The 21,681-nt window shown below is 44.7% G+C and overlaps 1 protein-coding gene across 2 annotated transcripts in view; it reads left to right on the forward strand.

Moving 5' to 3' along the window:
• Nucleotides 1-21,681, forward strand: part of LOC132825922 (collagen alpha-1(XXVII) chain-like) — a 593,955-nt gene that overhangs the window by 170,149 nt on the left and 402,125 nt on the right. For both annotated transcript variants that reach the window (XM_060841558.1, XM_060841557.1), the window contains exon 8: nt 6,523-6,567. In XM_060841558.1, coding sequence (XP_060697541.1) covers nt 6,523-6,567 — 45 coding nt within the window. The remainder of the gene's footprint in view (nt 1-6,522; nt 6,568-21,681) is intronic.

Consider the following 21,681-nt stretch of genomic DNA (forward strand, 5'->3'; position numbering starts at 1 on the left):
GCTTGTATAGTGTGATCTGCGTGTACAACATGTGAGACAACACTTTGCACTGTACCTCAGCACACGTGACGGTAATAAATCAAACCAAATATGATATTGGCTTCCGCTGCTTCCACAATTAGGAATTTGTGGCCTTTTCATTCGCAGGCAAGCTTCGCGTGTTAAATTATGGAGCGTTCTCTGCACCAAGCTTTTCTCTGGAGCACTGCCTGCAAGCTTCAAATGTGAAATACGGTGTAATGTTCATTCAGGAATATAGAACAGTTCCTGATCATGGCAACAGAGAGTTGTAATAAATCTCTTTGTGATCTCCACATTCCCCGTCAGCTCATGAGCTAATTCCTTCCAATCAATCATGTGACAATTGTCTTGAATGTTTCAGAGCCATCTATATTCTGAGGACTGTTTATCGAGTGCCAGTCATTTTTCTGGCAATTTATTATCATTTGAAAAGCAGCATGTTTCAGGGAATGTGGGATTCTGTGCCATTTAATGTCAGTCATATTTTCCGAAGTGTTTTCAATACAATTTTAGGTTCTGCCGGTGACCCAAACATTTGGACCAGTTAATAAAAAAACACCTGTATTAAATAACACTGTTCACAACCACCAGGCATCTCAAAATATTTCATCGCTAATGAAACAGCTTTGAAGTGTAAAGGTAAAATTGCCATATAGTCCTGCTCTCTCATGAGAGAATGAGAGAGAGAAGGAGATGATTATGGTGGTTAAACCTGAGGGTCTCTATGCATCAGGCGAGGGGAGAGGTTGAGGAGGGAAGTCCTTCATGGTAACCTCAGTTAGTGTGAGGATTGAATCCATGCTATTGGCATTACTCTGCATTGCAACTGGGCTGTTCAACCAAATCCACCTCCTTCAGCCCCACATCTCTGCTTCATCTCTACATTTTATCCCTTCTTAACCCTAAATCACCTTTTCCTTCATCCCTATATTTTACCCCCTTTCACTCATATAGCTCCTCTCATGACGACTGGACATCTGAAAGTGCTTCACAGGAAATGAAGTACCTTTGAAGTGTCATCACAATTGCAATATAGAAAGCACAGCAGTCAATATATGCACAGCAAACTCCTCAAATAACACGGTGATAATGGGCAGAATTTAGAACTATCCAATGGAGCAGACAGATGTGAAGGATAATGTGGGGAGATAAGACAAGGAATCCTGCAGCATGTAACTCACCTCCTGACTCCCCAAAGCCTATTCACCATCGACAAGACACAAGTCAGGTGTGTGATGGAATACTCCCCACTTGCTCTGAGTGGGTGCAGCTCCAACAAACTCAAGAAGTTTGAAACCATCGAGGACAAAACAGCCGCTTGATTGGTAAACCACCTTTAACATCCACTCCCACCACCGATGCTCAGTAGCAGCAGTGCGTTTTATCTACAAGATGAACTGCAGAAATTCACCTAAGATCCTCAGACAGCACCTTCTAAACCCCCAGCCACTTCAATCTTGAAGGACAAAGGCAGGAGGTACATGTGAAGACCCCTTGAGCCCATGCACCATCATAATGTGTAAATGTATCGCTGTTTACAGAGTTGCTGGGTCAAAATCTGAATCCCTGTAGGTGTCTCTATAGCACGTGGACTGCAGTGGTTCAAGAAGGCAGCTCACCACCACCATCTGAAGGGGCAACTAGAGATGGACAACAAATGCTGGACCCAGAGAACTAAGAAGCCTCTTGAATTTAAGGGTGGATCAAAGATTCACAATGGGTTCCAAAGGTCTCTTGTGCTAAATCCCAGCTTCCCTCTCTTCTCTATCTGTTTGTCTGTCTGTCTGTCTGTCTGTCTCTCTCTCTCTCTCTCTCGCTCTTGCTCTCTCTCAGTCTCACACACACACACACACACACACACACTCACTCACTCACTCACGGACACATACACACTTTCTCTCATTCACACTTACACTCTCACTCTCTCTGTCTCACACACATACACACATACTCTCACTCTGCTTATGAAAACAGGCTAATAAAAAAACAATGAGATTCAGAAAGTATCCTCAGTCTAGGAGATAGTGAAGACTTCAGATGCTGAAAAGTCACAGTCAATAAAGTGTGGAGCTGGATAAAGCACAGCAGGTCAATCAGCATCAGAGGAGCAGGAGAATTGATGTTTCAGGCAGGACCCTTCTTCAAGTCTAGGGACTGGCTTTGAGCTGGCTGGTCAGAACCCATGTACAGTGCAGGTATAAATAAAGGGTGACTTGGTGATGGGATTTTATTAGATTCCCTACAGTGTGAAAACAGGCTCTTCAGCCCAACAAGTCCACACTAATCCTCCAAAGAGGAACTCATCCAGACCCATTCCATCTGACTAATGCATCTAACACTATGGGCAATTTAGCATGGCCAATTCACCTGGCCTGCACATATTTGGATCATGGAAGGAAACCGGAGCATCTGGAGGAAACCCATGCAGATACGGGGAGAATGTGCAAACTCCACGCAGGCAGTCACCCGAGGCTGGAATCAAACCCAGGCCCCTGGCACTGTGAGGCAGCAGTGCTAACCCCTGAGCCACTTTGTCGCCTAGGATACCAGCCTCTCTATAGTTATTTCAGTGTCCAATGGGAAGAGCACTCCTGGCTTCCCAGAACATCTAACCCTAACTTGTTTGCTTTTGACTAGAAGTTCTGGTCAACTCTGGCCAATGTTCGAGCCTAATATTGTTGTCTTGGCTTCAGTCAATATTGATACTGATCTTACTGAAATCCAAATGTCTAAGTGGGTCCTAATTCCATTCTCCCCGTGTCTATGTGGGTTTCTCTGGGTGCTCCGGTTTCCTCCCACAATCCAACAATGTGCAGGTTAGGTGAATTGGCCATGCTAAGTTTCCCACAGTGTTCAGGAATATGTAGGATAGATGCATTAGTCAGGGGTAAATGCAGTTTAAGAGGGTAGGGGAATGGGTTTGGATGGGATCCTTTTTGGAATTGTTGGACCGAAGAGCCTGTTTCCACACTGTAGGGGTTCTATGATTCTGTGAAATGCCAACAAAAACTTTTTAAACAGTAATCCAACACAAGTTAAGGCTTTCCACCATTATGCTTATATACAATACAATTTGATAACTTAAGTCTGATTAGTTACACAACTATGTCCAATGATGTAAACTCTAACATAGTTTTACAAATATATTTGGGTTTGTTTAAAGAGTCGATATGAATACTTTGAAAATTCGTTGCAAATAAAGTGAAACTAAAACCCTGAACAGCTCACCAGTATTTCCGTGGTGTTGTTTTCTTTGTGTTTGGCACAGTGACTCCTTAATGATTTCCTCTTCATCATCTCCCAGTCTCTCCCTTTGCTGAATCCACCTTCTCATGATGTGATAGGCTGCCCATTGTGCTCTTGTACAGAAACTATAATGACTGTTCTGTACATGTCACCTTAAGCATTGCTTTGATGAGCAAAGTCAATTATTAGACAATAAGATCTTAAGAACTTGGAACAGGAGGAGGCCATTGAGCCCCTGGACCCTGCTTCACCATTCAATAGGATCATGGGCTGATCGGACATTCCTCACGTCCACTTTCCTGCCGTTTCCCTATAACCCGTGACTTCCCAACTGATCAAAAATCTATTTCAGCCTTAAATGTACACAAGGACTCTGTCCCCACAGCTTTCTGTGGCAAGGAGTTCCAAAAGCTCACATCCCTCTGAGAGAAGAAATTCCTCCTTGTCTTAGTCTTAAATTGGTGTGCCCCTTCATTCTGAAACTAAGTCCTCTGGTCCTAGAATCTCCCAGGAGTGGAACATCCTCTCAGCATTTACCCTGTCATGGCCCTTAAGAACCCTATTTCTTTTTCCTTCATTCATTCATGGGATGAGGGTGTCACTGGCTAGGCAGCATTTGTTGCCAATCCTTAATTGCCCAGAGGGCAGTTAAGATTCAACCACATTGCTGTGGGTCTGGAGTCACGTGTAGACCAGACCAGGTAGAAATGGCAGTTTCCTTCCTAAAGGAGATTAGTGAACTAGAAGCTTTTTCCAACAATTGGCAATAGATTCATGTACATCATTTAGACTTTTAATTCCATGTGTTTATTGAATTAAGATTCCACCATCTGCTGTGGCAGCATTTGAACCTAGGTCCCCAAAGCATTATCTGGGTCTCTGGATTAACACTGTCCCAGCGTCTGCTCAGGATTGAGGCTTATGCAAGTGAGATGCTGGGTGCACTGAGATATCATATCACAACTTGACCCTGTTTTTGTTCAATATCCACCCTGCCACACATTCTCGTTTTCTCCCTGTGCCACCGTATAACAACTTGAAGCAGGAATTCTGAGCTGTTTCCCAGTTGAGGAGTACTGAAAATGTAGGCTGTGCTGGAATGGGTATGGCTTAATGATTCTGTGGAGTGTTGCTCTCAACGGATGCAGGAGTCACAATGTGAAGAAAGAGCGTTAAAGGAGGATACGAGCGTTTAAATGTAGGTTTCATACAGAATGTTCTGAACGAGCTGGGTGGCAGAAATAGAAATAAGTGGGTTAAAGGAGGTGCAGGCATTCGCACATCAAGTGGATTGCTAAATAATTAAAGGGGGAAAGATAGACAAGTACAGACACTAGAAATTAATAGTTGACAGCCTTTGCCCTGGCAACAATTAAAGGAGAACATGATCAAGGAACAAAGAGAAGTACAACACGGAAACAGGCCCTTCGGCCCTCCAAGCCTGTGCCGATCATCATGCCCAAACTAAACTAAATTACAAACCTTCTGCCCCTATTCGGTACAAATCCCTCTATTCTGTCCGTCTTCACATAAACATCCAGATGCCTCTTAAATGTCACCAATGTTTCTGCTTCCACCACCTTTCCTGGCATAGCGTTCCTGGCTTCTACCATTCTGTGTGAAAAATGTCCCTTGCACATCTCCCTTAAACTTCCCCCCTCTCACCTTGAACCTGTGCCCCTTTGTAATTCAAACTTCAACCCTGGGGAAAAGCCTCTGACTGTCCACCCTATCTATGCCTCTCATAATTGTGTAGACTGCTATCAGGTCTCCTCTCAGCTGCCATCTTTCCAGGGAAAGCAACCCTCATCTTTTTAACCTTGCCTCATGGTCAATGCCCTTGAGACAGTCAACATCCTGGTGAACCTTCTCTGCACTCTCTCCAAAGCTTCTACTTTCTTCTGGTAGCATGGTGACCAAAACTGCACGCAATACTCCCAAGTGCAGCCGAATATGGGTTTTATTTAGCTGCAATATGGTTTGCCAACTCTTGTACTCCATGCCTTGACCGATGAAAGTAAGCATGCCATATGCGTTCTTTATCACCTCAGGCACCTGTGTTACAATTCAACATAAAAACAGAAAAAAAGATGAATGGTGGATTACATTGAGATCTGAACTGAGAGAAGCTTGACAAAAGCCACGTTGGAAATAAGATCCCCATCAAGCAATGGTGGGCCATACCAAATGATATACATGGTCCATTATCAAACTGTTCACCCATTGAGCAAAAAGGAATTCTTACCAGGATTTTGTGATCAGGAAAGGATGAAGGTTCACAATGAAACCAAACTCATTGGCTTTGCATTGCTCACCATGGAAAGGATGAGGAGGCCTCTTCCCAGGCAGATGTCAGCAGAGTGGCTCATAACCCTGCAGCTCCTTCCAGCACAGCATTTGGGTCTCCTTAATCCTACTGGAGTGCAGCAGTTTAAGAAGGTAGCTCACCACTACCATCTCAAGGGCAACTAGACCTGGCTATTAAATTCTGGCCCAGCCAGCCATGCCCATTTCTAATAAATTGATAAAATAAAGAAGACAAGTGAGAAGAAAAAGGTTGCATTTATGTAGCTCTTCACATGACCACCAGACATCTTACAGTACATTACAGCTAACACAGTACTTTTGAAGTGCAGTCAAAGTCAATTTATACACAGCAAAATCCCATAAATGGCAATGTAACAAATCCTTAATTTTTCATGATGTTGTATGAGAGTCAAATGTTGCCTGGGAGCCTGGGAGAAGCTCCCTTGGTCTGTTTGGAATGGGATTGTCCTTTGACATCCATCTCGGGTTAGTAGCCCGGTCCTGCAGTCCAATATTAGCCTTGATCTGTGCATCCCGTTCCTTCAGAGGGACTTGAAGCCAGGATGTTCTGACAGGGAGCTGAGCATGCTACCACGTGAGCTACAGCTGCCACACAATATCTGGTCCCCATTCCTACCTGCTTTAAAATTGCAGTCTGCAAGGTGTTGGTTTTAACAAACAGGTCACCTCAAGCCTCATCATTTCCCACTCGCTTGGGGCAGGGTTGACATATTTGGCATCTGGCTCTTCCTTTTTCATCCCCCACACAGGAATCGAATTGACTGAACGTATTTTTCTTGAAAGTGTGTTGCGGTCTTGCTCAGTGTTTGAATATTTTGCTGAGCTGGTGTTTTTAAGCATGTTTCGCTGTATTCAGTTGTAAAAATACCTATTCTGGTTCCTCTATTACAAACTGACTAATAGGTGTGTCCTTCTGTTTCAATTCAGGGGCAGAAAGGTTACCCTGGACCATCAGGCCATCCTGGAGACCCAGTAAGTGTTCACGTCTCTCAAACATCTACTGCAAATGTTCACAACTCATCAGCGAATCCCGTTTAGTACAGAATAGTGTCATTTCCCAAACCACACGTCTTTTTGGGGCGGACAGAGCATACTAAGTCTGTCCGTTGCCTCCACTTAATTTTCACCAGTGTACCTCGATTCCCCTGCATTCAAGACTGAGATAGGTTGAAGGTGACCAGCTTTGATTTAGATATTTTCCAAATCAAACCATTCAGAGATGTTATCACCTGGGCCCAGTCCATCACAAGAGCCCTACACAGTGTATCCAGGTTTGTTTCAAGGTCTCTGTAGACAAAAGTGGGCAGATTGCTGTTTATAAGTACAATGAAATGGATAAGATGTCTCATGTAGTTATGGCAACAAAAGCAGAAAATCTCGGCAGGTCTAGCTGCATTTTTCAAAAGAAATCAGAGTTAAGGGGAGTTCTGAAGAAGGGTCACTGGACCTGAAATGTAAACTCTGATTTAGGCCATAAGACCATAATACATAGAAGTGGATGTAAGGCCATTCAGCCCAGCTAGTCCACTCCGCCATTCAATCATGACTGATGGGCATTTCAACTCCACTTACTAGCATTCTCCCGGTAACCCTAAATTCCTTGTGACATCAAGAATCTATCAATCTCTGCCTTGAAGACATTTAGCGTCCCGGCCTCCACTGCACTCTGCAGCAATGAATTCCACAGCCCACCATTCTCTGGCTGAAGAAATGTCTCCGCATTTCAGTTCTGAATTGACCCCCTCTAATTCTAAGGCTGTGTCCGCGGGTCCTAGTCTCCTCTCCTAACGGAAACAATTTCCTAGCGTCCACCCTTTCCAAGCCATGTATTATCTTGTACGTCTCTATTAAGTCTCCCCTTAATCTTCTAAACTCCAATGAATACAATCCCAGGATTCTCAGCCGTTCCTCGTATGTTAGACCCACCATTCCAGGGATCATCCGTGTGAATCTCCGCTGGACATGCTCCAGTGCCAGTATGTCCTTCCTGATGTGTGGGGACCAAAACTGGACACAGTACTCCAAATGGGGCCTAACCAGAGCTTTATGAAGTCTCAGTAGCACAACAGTGCTCTTATATTCCAACCTTCTTGAGATAAGAGACAACATTGCATTCGCTTTCTTAATCATGGACTCAACCTGCATGTTTACCTTTAGAGAATCCTCGACTAGCACTCCCAGATCCCTTTGTACTTTGGCTTTACTAATTTTCTCACCATTTAGAAAGTAGTCTATGTTTTTATTCTTTTTTCCAAAGTCAAGACCTTGCATTTGTTCACGTTGAATTCCATCAGCCATTTCCTGGACCACTCTCCCAAACTGTCTAGATCCTTCTGCAGCCTCCCCACTTCCTCAGTACTACCTGCCTGTCCACCTAACTTCACATCATCTGCAAACTTCACTAGAATGCCCCCAGTCCCTTCATCCAGACCATTAATATATAATGTGAACTGCTGCGGCCCCAACACTGAACCCTGCGGGACACTGCTTGTCACCAGCTGCCATTCCGAAAAAGAACCTTTTGTCCCAACTCCCTGCCTTCTGTCAGACAGCCAATCCTCAATCCATACCACTAGCTCACCTCGAACACCATGGGCCCTCACCTTGCTCAGCAGCCTCCTGTGTGGCACCTTATCAAAGGCCTTTTGGAAGTCTAGATAGACCTCATCCACTGGGTTTCCCTGGTCTAACGTACTTGTCACCTCTTCAAAGAATTCCAACAGGTTTGTCAGACACGACCTCCCCTTACTAAATCCATGTTGACTTGTTCTAATCAGACTCTGCTCTTCCAAGAATTTAGAAACCTCATCCTTCATGATGGATTCTAGAATTTTACCAACAACCGAGGTTAGGCTAATTGGCCTATAATTTTCCATCTTTTGTCTTGATCCTTTCTTGAACAAGGGGGTTACAACAGAGATCTTCCAATCATCCGGGGCTTTCCCTGACTCCAGTGACTTTTGAAAGATCTCAACCAATGCCTCCGCTATTTCCTCAGTCACCTCTCTCAGAACTCTAGGGTGTATCCCATCGGGGCCAGGAGATTTATCAATTTTAAGATCTTTTAGCTTTTCTAGCACTTTCTCTTTTGTAATGGTAACCATACTCAACTCAGCCCCCTGGTTCCCTTTAATTGTTGGGACTTTTCTGCACTGATGCTGCTAGACCTGCTGAGATTCTCTACACTGATGCTGCTAGACCTGCTGAGATTTTCCAGCACCATCTGTTTGTATTTCTGATTTCCAGCTTCTGTGGTCCTTTGTTATTTTTCATTTAATTAAGGTATGGCTGCTTCACAATAAATAAACACTCACCTACCCAGAGACTTGTTGTCACTTGAGGGAGGCAGGTAAAACTGACCCTTTTTTATGATGTAGGGTAGTCAGTGGAACGGTTAACAAACCCCAAATGATTCCGAGAGGGTTTTCAATTACCGAACTATTGAACCATAGACTTGTGAACACAGGAGAACGCTTCCTCCATAGTGTGGGTCCAGGCTAACTTGTTTGTTCCTCTGTCCAACACTCACTCTCCATTCTCACCTTCACTCCATTTTCCCTTCACTCACTCCCCATTCTCCCCTTCACTCACTCCCTATTCACCCCTTCGCTCACTCCCTATTCACCTCTTCACTCACTCCCCTTTCTCCCCTTCACTCACTCCCCATTCTCCCCTTCAGTCACTCCCCATTTTCCCCTTCTCTCACTCCCCATTCATTCCTTCACTCATTTCCCATTCTCCCCTTCAGTCACTCCCTACTCACTCCTTCGCTTACTCCCCATTCTCCCCTTCACTCACTCCCCATTCTCCCCTTCACTCACTCCCCATTCTCCCCTTCACTCACTCCCCATTCACCCCTTCATCACTCCCTATTCACCCCTTTGCTCACTCCCTATTCACCTCTTCACTCACTTCCCATTCTCCCCTTCACTCACTTCCCATTCTCTCCTTCAGTCACTCCCCATTTTCCCCTTCACTCATACCCCATTCACCCCTTCACTAACATCCCATTCTCCCCTTCACTCACTCCCCATTCATTCCTTCATTCATTTCCCATTCTCCCCTTCAATCACCCCCATTCATCCCTTCGCTCACTCCCTATTCATCCCTTCACTCACTCCCCATTCTCCCGTTCACTCACACTCCATTCATTCCTTCATTCATTTCCCATTCACCCCTTCACTCGGTCCCCATTCACCCCTTCACTCACTCTCCATTCTCCTCTTCATTCACTCCCCATTCACCCCTTTGCTTACTCTCTATTCTCCTCTTCACTCACTCCCCATTTACTCCTTCACTCACTCTCCATTCTCCTCTTCACTCACTCCCCATTCACTCCTTCGCTTACTCCCCATTCACTCCTTCTCTCAGTCCCCATTCTCCTCTTCACTCACCCCCCATTTACCCCTTCACTAACTCCCCATTCTCCCCTTCACTGCCTGCCTCTCTGGCCTTATTCTCTGCACTCACTGCCCCTCTCCTGGGCTGTCAGTGCCTAGATCGTATCTGGCAAGGAGGGAGTTCGGAATCAAATGGAGAGAGGTGTGCAATCAAGAGGGACCTGGCCAGTGAAGCAGCAGGTTAATGCAGTTTTATTATAGAACATAGAAAACTACAGCGCAGTACAGGCCCTTTGGCCCTTGATATTGTGCCGATCCAAGCCCACCTAACCTACACAAGCCCACTATCCTCCATATGTCTATCTAATGCCTGTTTAAATGCCCATAAAGAGGGAGAGTCCACCACTGCTACTGGCAGGGCATTCCATGAACTCACGACTCGCTGAGTAAAGAATCTACCCCTAACATCTGTCCTATACCTACCTCCCCTTAATTTAAAGCTATGCCCCCTCGTAATAGCTGACTCCATACGTGGAAAAAGGTTCTCATGGTCAACCCTATCTAAACCCCTAATCATCTTGTACACCTTTATCAAGTCACCACTAAACCTTCTTTTCTCCAATGAAAACAGCTCCAAGCGCCTCAGCCTTTCCTCATACGATCTTCCTACCATACCAGGCAACGTCCTGGTAAACCTCCTCTGCACCCGTTCCAGTGCCTCCACATCCTTCCTATAGTATGGCGACCAAAACTGCACACAATACTCCAGATGCGGCTGCACCAGAGTCTTATACAACTGTAACATGATCTCAGGACTCCGGAACTCAATTCCTCTACCAATAAAAGCCAGTACGCCATATGCCTTCTTCACAGCACTATTTACCTGGGTGGCAACTTTCAGACATCTGTGTACATGGACACCCAGATCCCTCTGCTCATCCACACTACCAAGTATCTGACCATTGGCCCAGTACTCCATCTTCTTGTTACACTTACCAAAGTGAATCACTTCACATTTACCTACATTGAACTCCATTTACCACCTTTCTGCCAAGCTCTGCAGCTTATCTATATCCCGCTGTAACCTGCCACATCCTTCCTCACTGTCAACAACTCCACCGACTTTCGTATCATCTGCAAACTTGCTCACCCAACCTTCTAGCCCCTCCTCCAGGTCATTTATGAAAATGACAAACAGCAATGGTCCCAAAACAGATCCTTGCGGAACACCGCTGGTAACTGCACTCCAAGATGAGCCTTTACCATCAACTACTACACTCTGTCTTCTTCCAGCCAGACAATTCCTAATCCAAACCTCCAACTCACCCTCAATGCCATACCTCCGTATTTTCTGCAGTAGCCTACTATGGGGAACCTTACCAAATGCCTTACTAAAATCCATATACACCACATCTACCGCTTTACCCTCGTCTACCTCCTAAGTCACCTTCTCAAAGAATTCAATAAGGTTTGTGAGGCACGACCTGCCCTTCACAAAACCATGCTGACTATCCTTGATCACATTATTCCTATCCAGATGTTCGTAAATCCTATCCCTTACAATTCTCTCTAAGACTTTGCCCACAACTGAAGTCAGATTCACCGGCCTATAGTTACTAGGGTTACCCCTACTCCCCTTCTTGAACAAGGGAACTACATTTGCTATCCTCCAGTCTTTTGGCACTATTCCTGTAGACAACAAGGACATAAAAATCAAGGCCAATGGCTCTGCAATCTCCTCCCTTGCTTCCCAGAGAATCCTAGGATAAATGCCATCAGGCCCAGGTGCCTTATCTATTTTCACCCTTTCCAGAATTTCCAACACCTCTTCCCTACATACCTCAAAGCCATCCATTCTAATTAATTGAGACTCAATATTCACATCAGCAACAATGTCCTGTTCCTGAGTGAATACTGACGAAAAGTATTCATTCAGTGTCTCTCCAATTTCTTCAGCCTCCACACGCAACTTCACACTACTATCCTTGACTAGACCTATTCCTACCCGAGTCATTCTTTTATTCCTGACATACCTATAGAAAGCCTTTGGATTTTCCCTAATCCTACCAACCAAGGACTTTTCATGTCCCCTCCTTGCTGCTCTTAGCTCTCTCTTTAGATCCTTCCTGGCTACCTTATAACTCTCAATCGCCCCAATTGAACCTTCACGCCTCATCTTTACATAGGCCGCCCTCTTCCCTTTAACAAGGGATTCCAATTCCTTATTAAACCACGGCTCCCTCACATGACCCTTTCCTCCCTGCCTGACAGGTACATACTTATCAAGGACACTCAATAGTTGCTCCTTGAACAAGCTCCACATATCGATTGCACCCTTCCCTTGAAGCCTACTTTTCCAAGCCACGCATCCTAAGTCGTGCCTCACCGCATCATAATTTCCCTGCCCCCAGCTATAACTCTTGCCCTGCAGTGCACACTTATCCCTCTCCATCACTAGTGTAAAAGTCACCGAATTGTGGTCACTGTCCCCAAAGTGCTCACCTACCTCCAATTCTAACACCTGGCCTGGTTCGTTACCCAGAACCAAATCCAGTATGACCTCACCTCTTGTTGGCCTATCTACATATTGTGTCAGGAAACCCTCCTGCACACATTGGACAAACACCGACCCATCTAACGTACTCGAGCTATAGCTTTCCCAGTCAACATCTGGAAAGTTAAAGTCCCCCATAACAACCACCCTATTACTATCACTCTTCTCCTGAATCATCCCCACAAACCTTTCTTCTATGTCTCTAGGACTATTAGGAGGCCTGTAGAAAACTCCTCTAACAGGGTGACCTCACCTTTCCTATTTCTAAGCTCAGCCCAAACTTCCTCAGATGGCGAGTCTTCAACCATCGTCCTTTCCACCGCTGTAATACTATCTTTGACAAGCAATGACACACCTCCCCCTCTTTTACCCCACCTCTGACCCTACTAAAACATTTAAACTCTGGAACCTGCAACAGCCAATCCTGTCCTGTCCCTGTTCTACCCATGTCTCCATAATAGCCACAACATCGAAACCCCAGATACCAACCCACGCTGCAAGGAATTATGTCCAATCCCTAGGATTTTAGCTGGTGTTTTGGAGTCAATTTTCTATGAAAACTCCGATCCTTCACCCTGTTATTAGAGTACAATCAAACTGAAGGCAATTTTCCCCTATAAATTTCATGTTTTCTTTTAAGCTAAAAGTAAACTGGAAATAAGACTTCCTTGACACTCTCTATAACTAACTGTCTATTCTTTAGTAACAGATGATTGGCTGTCTGCCAGTCACACCCTTCCATTTTGATGATCTTCATGGTAGTCATTAACTTAACTAAAATAAAGCACAGCCCCCATTTCAAACCAAGTTTATTTGTACAACATATTTTTTCCAATATTTAGTGTTGAAGTTCACTGGAAATAGCTGAATTTTGTGCAGCATGATAGCAGTGTGAACAAGCCATTAGTTCTGAAATGCAAATAGAAAATTAAGGATTGCAAGATCACTTCTCAAGAGCAAAAGAACCACTCCTCTTTCTGAATGCAATTTTCACATTACCCCTCTCACAGAGGAATTGGCTGCAGAATTCAGTTAGATTATTTCTGTTTATTGAAGCAACATGTCCAAAGTCCATTTCTTCTCCACTGAACTATAGATCAGGAGGTCTCCATGGGTAATGTCCTTCCTTCTAAGCTCTGAGTTTGAATCCTATTCCTGCTTGATGGCTGAAGGAGATTAAAGAGGTTGATTGTCTGCTTGCAAATCCCTTTGAAAGCTCACCACTAGCAGTCGGTAAGAGGGAGAGAGATTCCTGGTGGAAAGGACATTGGAGTCCTAGGGTGGCATGGTGGCTCAGTGGTTAGCACTGCTGCCTCAAAGCACCAGGGACCTGGGTTTGATTCCTATCAGGCAACTGTCTGTGTGGAGTTTGCACATTCTCCCCGTGTCTGTGTGGGTTCCCTCCGGGTGCTCTGGTTTCCTTTCAGATTCTAAAGACGTGCAGGCCAGGTGAATTGGCAATGCTAAATTGCCCATAGTGTTAGTGCATTAGTCAGGGGCAAATATAGAGTAGGAGAATGAGTCTGGGTGAGTTACTCTTCGGAGGCTCAGTGTGCACTTGTTGGGTTGAAGGGCTTGTTTCCACACTGTAGGGAACCTAATCACCATCACTGTCTGCAGCTCCACTCCCCAAAGTGGAAAAGTATGGAGTTCCTGTGGGGACGGTAACACACCTTGGCCAAACTGAAAATGATACCTGAAGAATTATGCTAACTGGTAAACTGCACCAACGTTGTATTGGAATTAAGGTTTCCAGAACTCCCATTGTAGGGATTTGAGGTACAGGGAACCTCTTAACTGATCGTATTTTAAAGGCAAAGCATGATGAACGTTCCACTCAAACATATTTGCGTTTCAAGAATTTCTAGCACAATGTTCTCAAAATAAGTAGATCTAGCTGGTGCAGAAACATATCAGATTCTGTTTTAGGAAGTATATCTCTTTGTTACAAATATTAAGTTTTAGCAAAAACCATTACAACTACTGAAAGAACTAAAAGTGATGAGCAGCTTCCCTTCAAAACACCTTTCATTTTTAAAATAAAAATAAGAAGGTTTGACACCACATCACTTTGGAACCATAGCGTCCTGTTCGGGTATGCTTTTGAATGATCAAGTTTTTAAATTTCTTCAGCAATTTGGCAAGCATTTGTTACTTATCTCTAATTGCCCTGGAACTGAGTGATTTGCTAGAGCCATTCAGGACGTAGTTCAGAGTCAGCCATACAACGTAGTTCAGAGTCAGCCATACTGCTGTGGATTTGGAGTTACGTGTAGGCCAGACTATGTAAGTACTGAAGAACACCAATATGTTCAATTTTGATGTCTCTGCTATAGGAAATATGGTGTGCAACTTGAAAGGTTTCAGAAAATATTTACAAGGGTTTTGCCAGGGTTGGAAGGTTTGACTGCAGGGTCAGGCTGAATAAACAGGGGTTACTTTCGTTGGAGCGTCAGAAGCTGAAGGGTGACCTGAGAGAGGTTTATTAAATCATGAGGGGCATGGATAGGGTAAATAGTCAAGATCTATTCCCTCATGCTGGGGGAGTCCACAACAAGAGGGCATAGGTTTAGGGTAAGTGGAGAAAGATTTAAAAGGCACCTAAGGGGCAACTTTTTCATGCAGAAGGTAGTATGTGTATGGAATGTGCTGCCAGAGGAAGTGGTGGAGGCTAGTACCATTACAACATTTGAAAGGCATCTGGATGGGTATATGAATAGGAAGTTAAAAATTTACTTCATTTTTTGTGTGTATATATATTAATTCCTTTTTTAGGGAAAAACTGTAGCAGAGAGGTATCAAAGTATTCTAACTCAAACTTGTGCAAAATAACTAAGTAATTAACTAACTAAGCAGAGATGGCTGGGCAGGTGATGTGCTGCAGCTGTATGATGTGGGAGCTGGCTGATCCCATTGTGAACGGCAGTGACCACATCTGCAGCAAGTGTTGGTTGCTGGAAGAACTCCGGATCAGAATTGATGATCTGGAATCTGAGCTTCAAACACTGCGGCATATCCGGGAGGGGGAGAGTTACCTGGACGCTTTGTTTCAGGGGGCAGTCACACCTGGGAGATTAAGTAATTCACATTCAGCTAGTGATCAGGCACATCAGAGTGTGACTGTAAGTGAGGCAGGTAGGGGGAACCTGAGTTCAGGAGTGGAGGAGCCTCAGCCCTTGACCTTGTCCAACAGGTACGAGATTCTTGCTCCCTGTTCGGATGAGGAAAAGGGCTCTGGACAGGATGAGCCAACTGACCAAGGCACTATGGTGCAGAAGGCCATTCAAGAGGGGGGAGTTAATAGACAAGTAGTAGTTATAGGGGATTCTATAATTAGGGGGACAGATAGTATCCTTTGCAAGCTGGATCGGGAGTCTTGCATGGTGTGTTGCCTGCCCGGTGCCAGGGTGCGGGACATCTCCGACCAGCTTGAAAGGATATTGGAGCGGGAGGGGGAGGATCCAGTTGTTGTGGTCCACGTTGGTACTAACAACATAGGCAAGACTAGGGCGGAGGACCTGTTTGGGGATTATGAAGCACTAGGCAGGAAATTGAAGCACAGGTCCTCAAGGGTCATAATCTCCGGATTACTGCCCGAGCCACGTGCCAGTTGGCATAGAGACAAGAAAATTAGGCAAGTAAACACTTGGCTAAGGGATTGGTATGGGAAAGAGGGATTCCACTTCATGGGGCATTGGCATCAATTTTGGAACAGGGGGCATCTGTACCGTTGGGACGGTCTCCACCTGAATCGATCAGGTACCAGTGTTCTAGCAAAGAGGATAAATAGGGTGGTCACTTTAAACTTTTGAGTTGGGGGGAAGGGAAAGTGAAAGCGAGAGGGAGTATGGCGTTAAATGGAAAGATAAGCAGCAGGATAGCATGTGTGCAGGCAGATTTAAAATTGAGGCAGACTGAGAATGCAGAAAAAAGCAAGGATAACTTAGGACATCATATGACTTCCAATATCTCTAATGATAAGAAAGTTAGCATTAAGGCACTTTACCTGAATGCTCATAGCATTCATAACAAAGCAGATGAACTAATGGCACAGATAATAGTGAATGATTATGATGTGGTAGGCATCACAGAGACTTGGTTACAGGGTGGTCAGAACTGGCAGTTAAACCTCCATGGTTTTTCAACTTATCGAAAAGATAGGGAGGTGGGCAGAAGGGGTGGGATTGCCTTGTTAGTCAAGAACAAAATTAAATCTATGACATTGAATGACATAGCGTCGGATGATGTGGAGTCTGTGTGGGTGGAATTGAGGAACCACAAAGGCAAAAAAACCATAATTGGAATTTTGTATAGACCTCCTAACAGTGGCCAGGACCAGGGACGCAACATGTACCGGGAAATAAAGAAGGCATGTCAGAAAGGCAAGGTCACATTGATCATGGGAGACTTCAGTATGCAGGTGGACTGGGTAAATAATGTTGCTAGTGGATCCAAAGAAAGGGAATTCATGGAATGTTTACAGGATGGCTTTTTGGAACAGCTTGTCATGGAGCCCACAAGGGAGCAGGCTATTCTGGACCTAGTGCTTTGCAATGAACCAGACTCTATAAAAGATCTTAAAGTAAGGGAACCCTTAGGAAGTAGCGATCATAATATGGTAGAGTTCAGTCTGGAGTTTGAAAGAGAGAAGGCAAAATCGAATGTAATGTTGTTACAGTTAAATAAAGGTAATTATGAGGGCATGAGAGAGGAACTGACAAAAATAGACTGGAAACAGAGGCTAACCGGGAAGACAGTAGAGCAAAAATGGCAGGAGTTTGTGGGTATAATTGAGGACAATATACAGAGGTTCATCCCCAGGAAAAGAAAGATTATCCGGGGAGGGATTAGGCAACTATGGCTGACAAAGGAAGTCCGGAAATATATTAAAGAAAAAGAGAGATCCTATAAAGTGGCTAAGAACAGTGGGAAATCAGAGGATTGGGAAGGATACAAAAACAAACAGAGGATAACAAACAATGTAATAAGAAATAAGAGGATCAAATATGAAGGTAGGCTAGCCAGTAATATTAGAAATGATAGTAAAAGTTTCTTTCAGTACATAAGAAACAAACGACAGGCAAAAGTAGACATTGGGCCACTTCAAACTGATGCAGGAAGCCTAGTGATGGGAGGTAAGGAAATAGCAGGAGAACTTAACAAGTACTTTGCGTCAGTCTTCACAGTGGAAGACATGAGTAATATCCCAACAATTAAAGGGAGTCACGGGGCTGAGTTGAGTATGGTTGCCGTTACAAAAGAGATAGTGCTAGAAAAGTTTAAAAAGTCTTAAAATTGATAAATCTCCTGGCCCCGATGGGATACACCCTAGAGTTCTGAGAGAGGTGGCTGAGGAAATAGCGAAGGCATTGGTTGAGATCCTGCAAGAGTCACTGGAGTCAGGAAAGGTCCCGGATGATTGGAAGATGGCTGTTGTAACCCCCATGTTCAAGAAAGGATCAAGACAGAAGATGGAAAATTATAGGCCAATTGGCCTAACCTCGGTTGTTGGTAAAATTCTAGAATCCATCATTAAGGATGAGGTTTCTAAATTCTTGGAAGAGCAGAGTCTGATTAGAACAAGTCAACATGGATTTAGTAAGGGGAGGTCATGTCTGACAAACCTGTTGGAATTCTTTGAAGAGGTGACAAGTACGTTAGACCAGGGAAACCCAGTAGATGTGGTCTATCTAGACTTTCAAAAGGCCTTTGATAAGGTGTCATACGGTAGGCTGCTGAGCAAGGTGAGGGCCCATGGTGTTCGAAGTGAGCTGCTGGAATGGAATGAGAATTGGCTGTCTAACAGAAGGCAGAGAGTTGGGATAAAAGGTTCTTTTTCAGAATGGCAGCCAGTGATGAGCGGTGTCCCGCAGGGTTCAGTGTTGGGGCCACAGCTATTCGCATTCAATATTAATGATTTGGATGAGGGGACTGGGGGCATTCTAGCGAAGTTTGCAGATGATGCGAAGTTAGGTGGACAGGCAGGTAGTACTGAGGAAGTGGGGAGGCTACAGAAGGATCTAGACAGTTTGGGAGAGTGGTCCAGGAAATGGCTGATGGAATTTAACGTGAGCAAGTGCGAGGTCTTGCACTTTGGCAAAAAGAATAAAAGCATAGACTACTTTCTAAATGGTGAGAAAATTAGTAAAGCCAAAGTACAAAGGGATCTGGGAGTGCTAGGCGAGAATTCTTTAAAGCTAAACATGCAGGTTGAGATTAAGAAAGCGAATGCAATGTTGTCTCTTATCTCAAGAGGGTTGGAATATAAGAGCACCGTTGTGCTACTGAGACTTTATAAAGCTCTGGTTAGGCCCCATTTGGAGTACTGTGTCCAGTTTTGGTCCCCACACCTCAGGAAGGACATACTGGCACTGGAACGTGTCCAACGGAGATTCACATGGATGATCCCTGGAATGGTAGGTCTAACATATGAGGAACGGCTGAGAATCCTGGGATCGTATTCATTGGAGTTTAGAAGATTAAGGGGAGACTTAATAGAGACGTACAAGATAATACATGGCTTGGAAAGGGTGGACGCTAGGAAATTGTTTCCGTTAGGAGAGGAGACTAGGACCCGTGGACACAGCCTTAGAATTTGAGGGGGTCAATTCAGAACAGAAATGCGGAGACATTTCTTCAGCCAGAGGGTGGTGGGCCTGTGGAATTCATTGCTGCGGAGTGCAGTGGAGGCCGGGACGCTAAATGTTCAAGGCAGAGATTGATAGATTCTTGTTGTCTCGAGGAATTAAGGGGAGAATGCGGGTAAGTGGAGTTGAAATGCCCATCAGCCATAATTGAATGGCGGAGTGGACTCAATGAGCTGAATGGCCTTACTTCCACTCCTATGTCTTATGGTCTTATGGTCTAAGGGTTAAGAGGTATATGGGCCAAAGGCTGACAAGTGGCACCAGATCAGATTAAGATGTCTGGTCAGTATGGATGAGTTGGACCGAACAGTCTGTTTCCATGCTGTACGTCTCTGTGATTCATTGACTCTATGATGATGACTGACATCCCCAGTGAATGCCTAGGACTAGGCGTAGGCTAGGGTACAGGCGACAGAGAGCTAGTGCAGATATGATGGATCAAATAGTCTTCTACACCACATCAGTTCTGTGACAGAGGTAAATAGGATAGCAACGCAGTACCACAAGATAGAGGCAAGTGTTTTAGAGCTTAGCTTCCAGTTGAACAGGTAGCCAAGGCTATGAAGAGCCAGGCCAGGGGGCTCCTGAGGGCCAGGAAAGGAATTGTTGGAAAGGGACGGTGTTTGTAGTGGGATCTAAGGACAATGGTATTCCTCTGCCAATCTTCAGCCAGAGGGATATACAGTCGTTGGAATGTGGCATTGATGACACGGTCTGAGTGGGCAGCGGAATGAATGTCAAATTAAACCTACAAGGAATCCCGGAAGGCACTATTGTCATCCCTAAAATCATTGCCTCTGAGGCTGCCAGAAATGAAAGTAAATAACAGCTTGAGAGTTGGATGGAGAATCTTGGTAAGTTTTACGAGCTATAGAGAGATAATTGAGAGAAAGTATAGCAAGACATTAGGAAAGAAAGAAAACTGGGAGAGTGAGAGGGAAAATCCAACTAAATGAACATGTTGCAGTGTTTAGAAGGTTTACTTTTACTCTGCAGAGTTTTGTTTTACAGTTTTAATGGATTACTCCATCTACAGCTCAGGTCAAAATACTTTAACTGTGACAGCTGTGGCTCTATGTTGAACACTCATAGCTAGTCAGAAAGTTTACATTCAAGTTCCAAGGCGCAAATCCCTAGCCTGAAGTATCTCAACCCAGATGGAGGGCTGCACTGTTGCTGGTGATATTTTTCAGATATGTTCATCACGGCACTATCAGGGCAATGTAAAATATTCCAAAGCATCAACAATAGTAGAGTCAAAAGACAGCCTTTGGAGAAATGTAGCTGAGGTGATTTGATGACTCCCTCTGGTAACATGCACTTTACATGTGATTATGTGGTTTGTTCATTGCTAGGATTCTCACACAGAAGGCCTGGGTTCGAACCATGGCCAATGATTCACTGTCCTTTAGTCCCATTCTTGTTGGCTGAACAGCTGGTTTGTGATGCCAACAGTGTGGGTTCAATTTCCAGGCCAGCTGAGGTTACTATGAGGGTTTCCCTTTACCTGAGGCATGGTGACTCTCAGGTTAAACAACCGTGAGTTCATTCTCTCTCCCTCTCTCTTTCGAAAGAGAGAGAGCATTTAGACAGTAGAGCCTCCAGTGTTGTTCTCATCTGGTTCCCATGTGCTTCACAAATCACTCCCACTTGTACCAGATGCCATCACATGTAGATTTGCTGTTGAGCCATGGAGAGGGCCTTGAACCCAGAGGCAGGGGCACTACCCAAACCTCAAGGATAGGAAGTGCTCTGTACCTCAAGACCTCAGGGTATGTACTGGAGCAGAGCAAGCCACAGCAGCCATTAAACTTCAGTTGGATATTGTAGCAGGCGCTCAAATTGGAAAATTTGGAAAGCAGTTCACTCAACTGCATTTGCTCAACGCCTCGATTAAAATGGCAGATAGATTCAGAACCAGGCATCACAGTTTAAGAATGCAGGGACAGCCATTTAGGATTGAGATGAGAAGAAATATCTTCACCGAGAATGGCGAGCCTGTGGAATTCTCTGCACAAAATGTGGTTGGGGCCAAAAACATTGAACATTTTCAAGGAGTTAGATATAGTTCTTAGGGATAAAGGGATCAAAGGGTATGGTGGAGAAAACAAGAACGGGGACTGAGTTGGATGGTCAGCCATGATCGTCTTGAATAGCAGAGCAGGCTCGAAGGGCTGAATAGATTACTAAATTACATTACTTTCAGTGTGGAAACAGGCCCTTCGGCCCAACAAGTCCACACCAACCCGCCAAAGCGAAACCCACCCATACCCCTACATTTGCCCCTTACCTAACACTACGGGTAATTTAGCATGGCTAATTCACCTGGCCTGCACATCTTTGGACTATGGGAGGAAACCGGAGCACCCGGAGGAAACCCACGCAGGCACGGGGAGAATGTGCAAACTCCACACAGACAGTCAGCCGAGGCTGGAATCGAACCTGGGTCTCTGGCGCTGTGAGGTAGCAGTGCTAACCACTGTGCCACTGTGCCGCCCAACTCCACCTACTCCACCTATTTTCTGTGTTTCTATTAACACCATAC

This window comes from Hemiscyllium ocellatum, chromosome 21, assembly GCF_020745735.1.
Source record: "Hemiscyllium ocellatum isolate sHemOce1 chromosome 21, sHemOce1.pat.X.cur, whole genome shotgun sequence".
Taxonomy (NCBI): Eukaryota; Metazoa; Chordata; class Chondrichthyes; order Orectolobiformes; family Hemiscylliidae; genus Hemiscyllium; species Hemiscyllium ocellatum.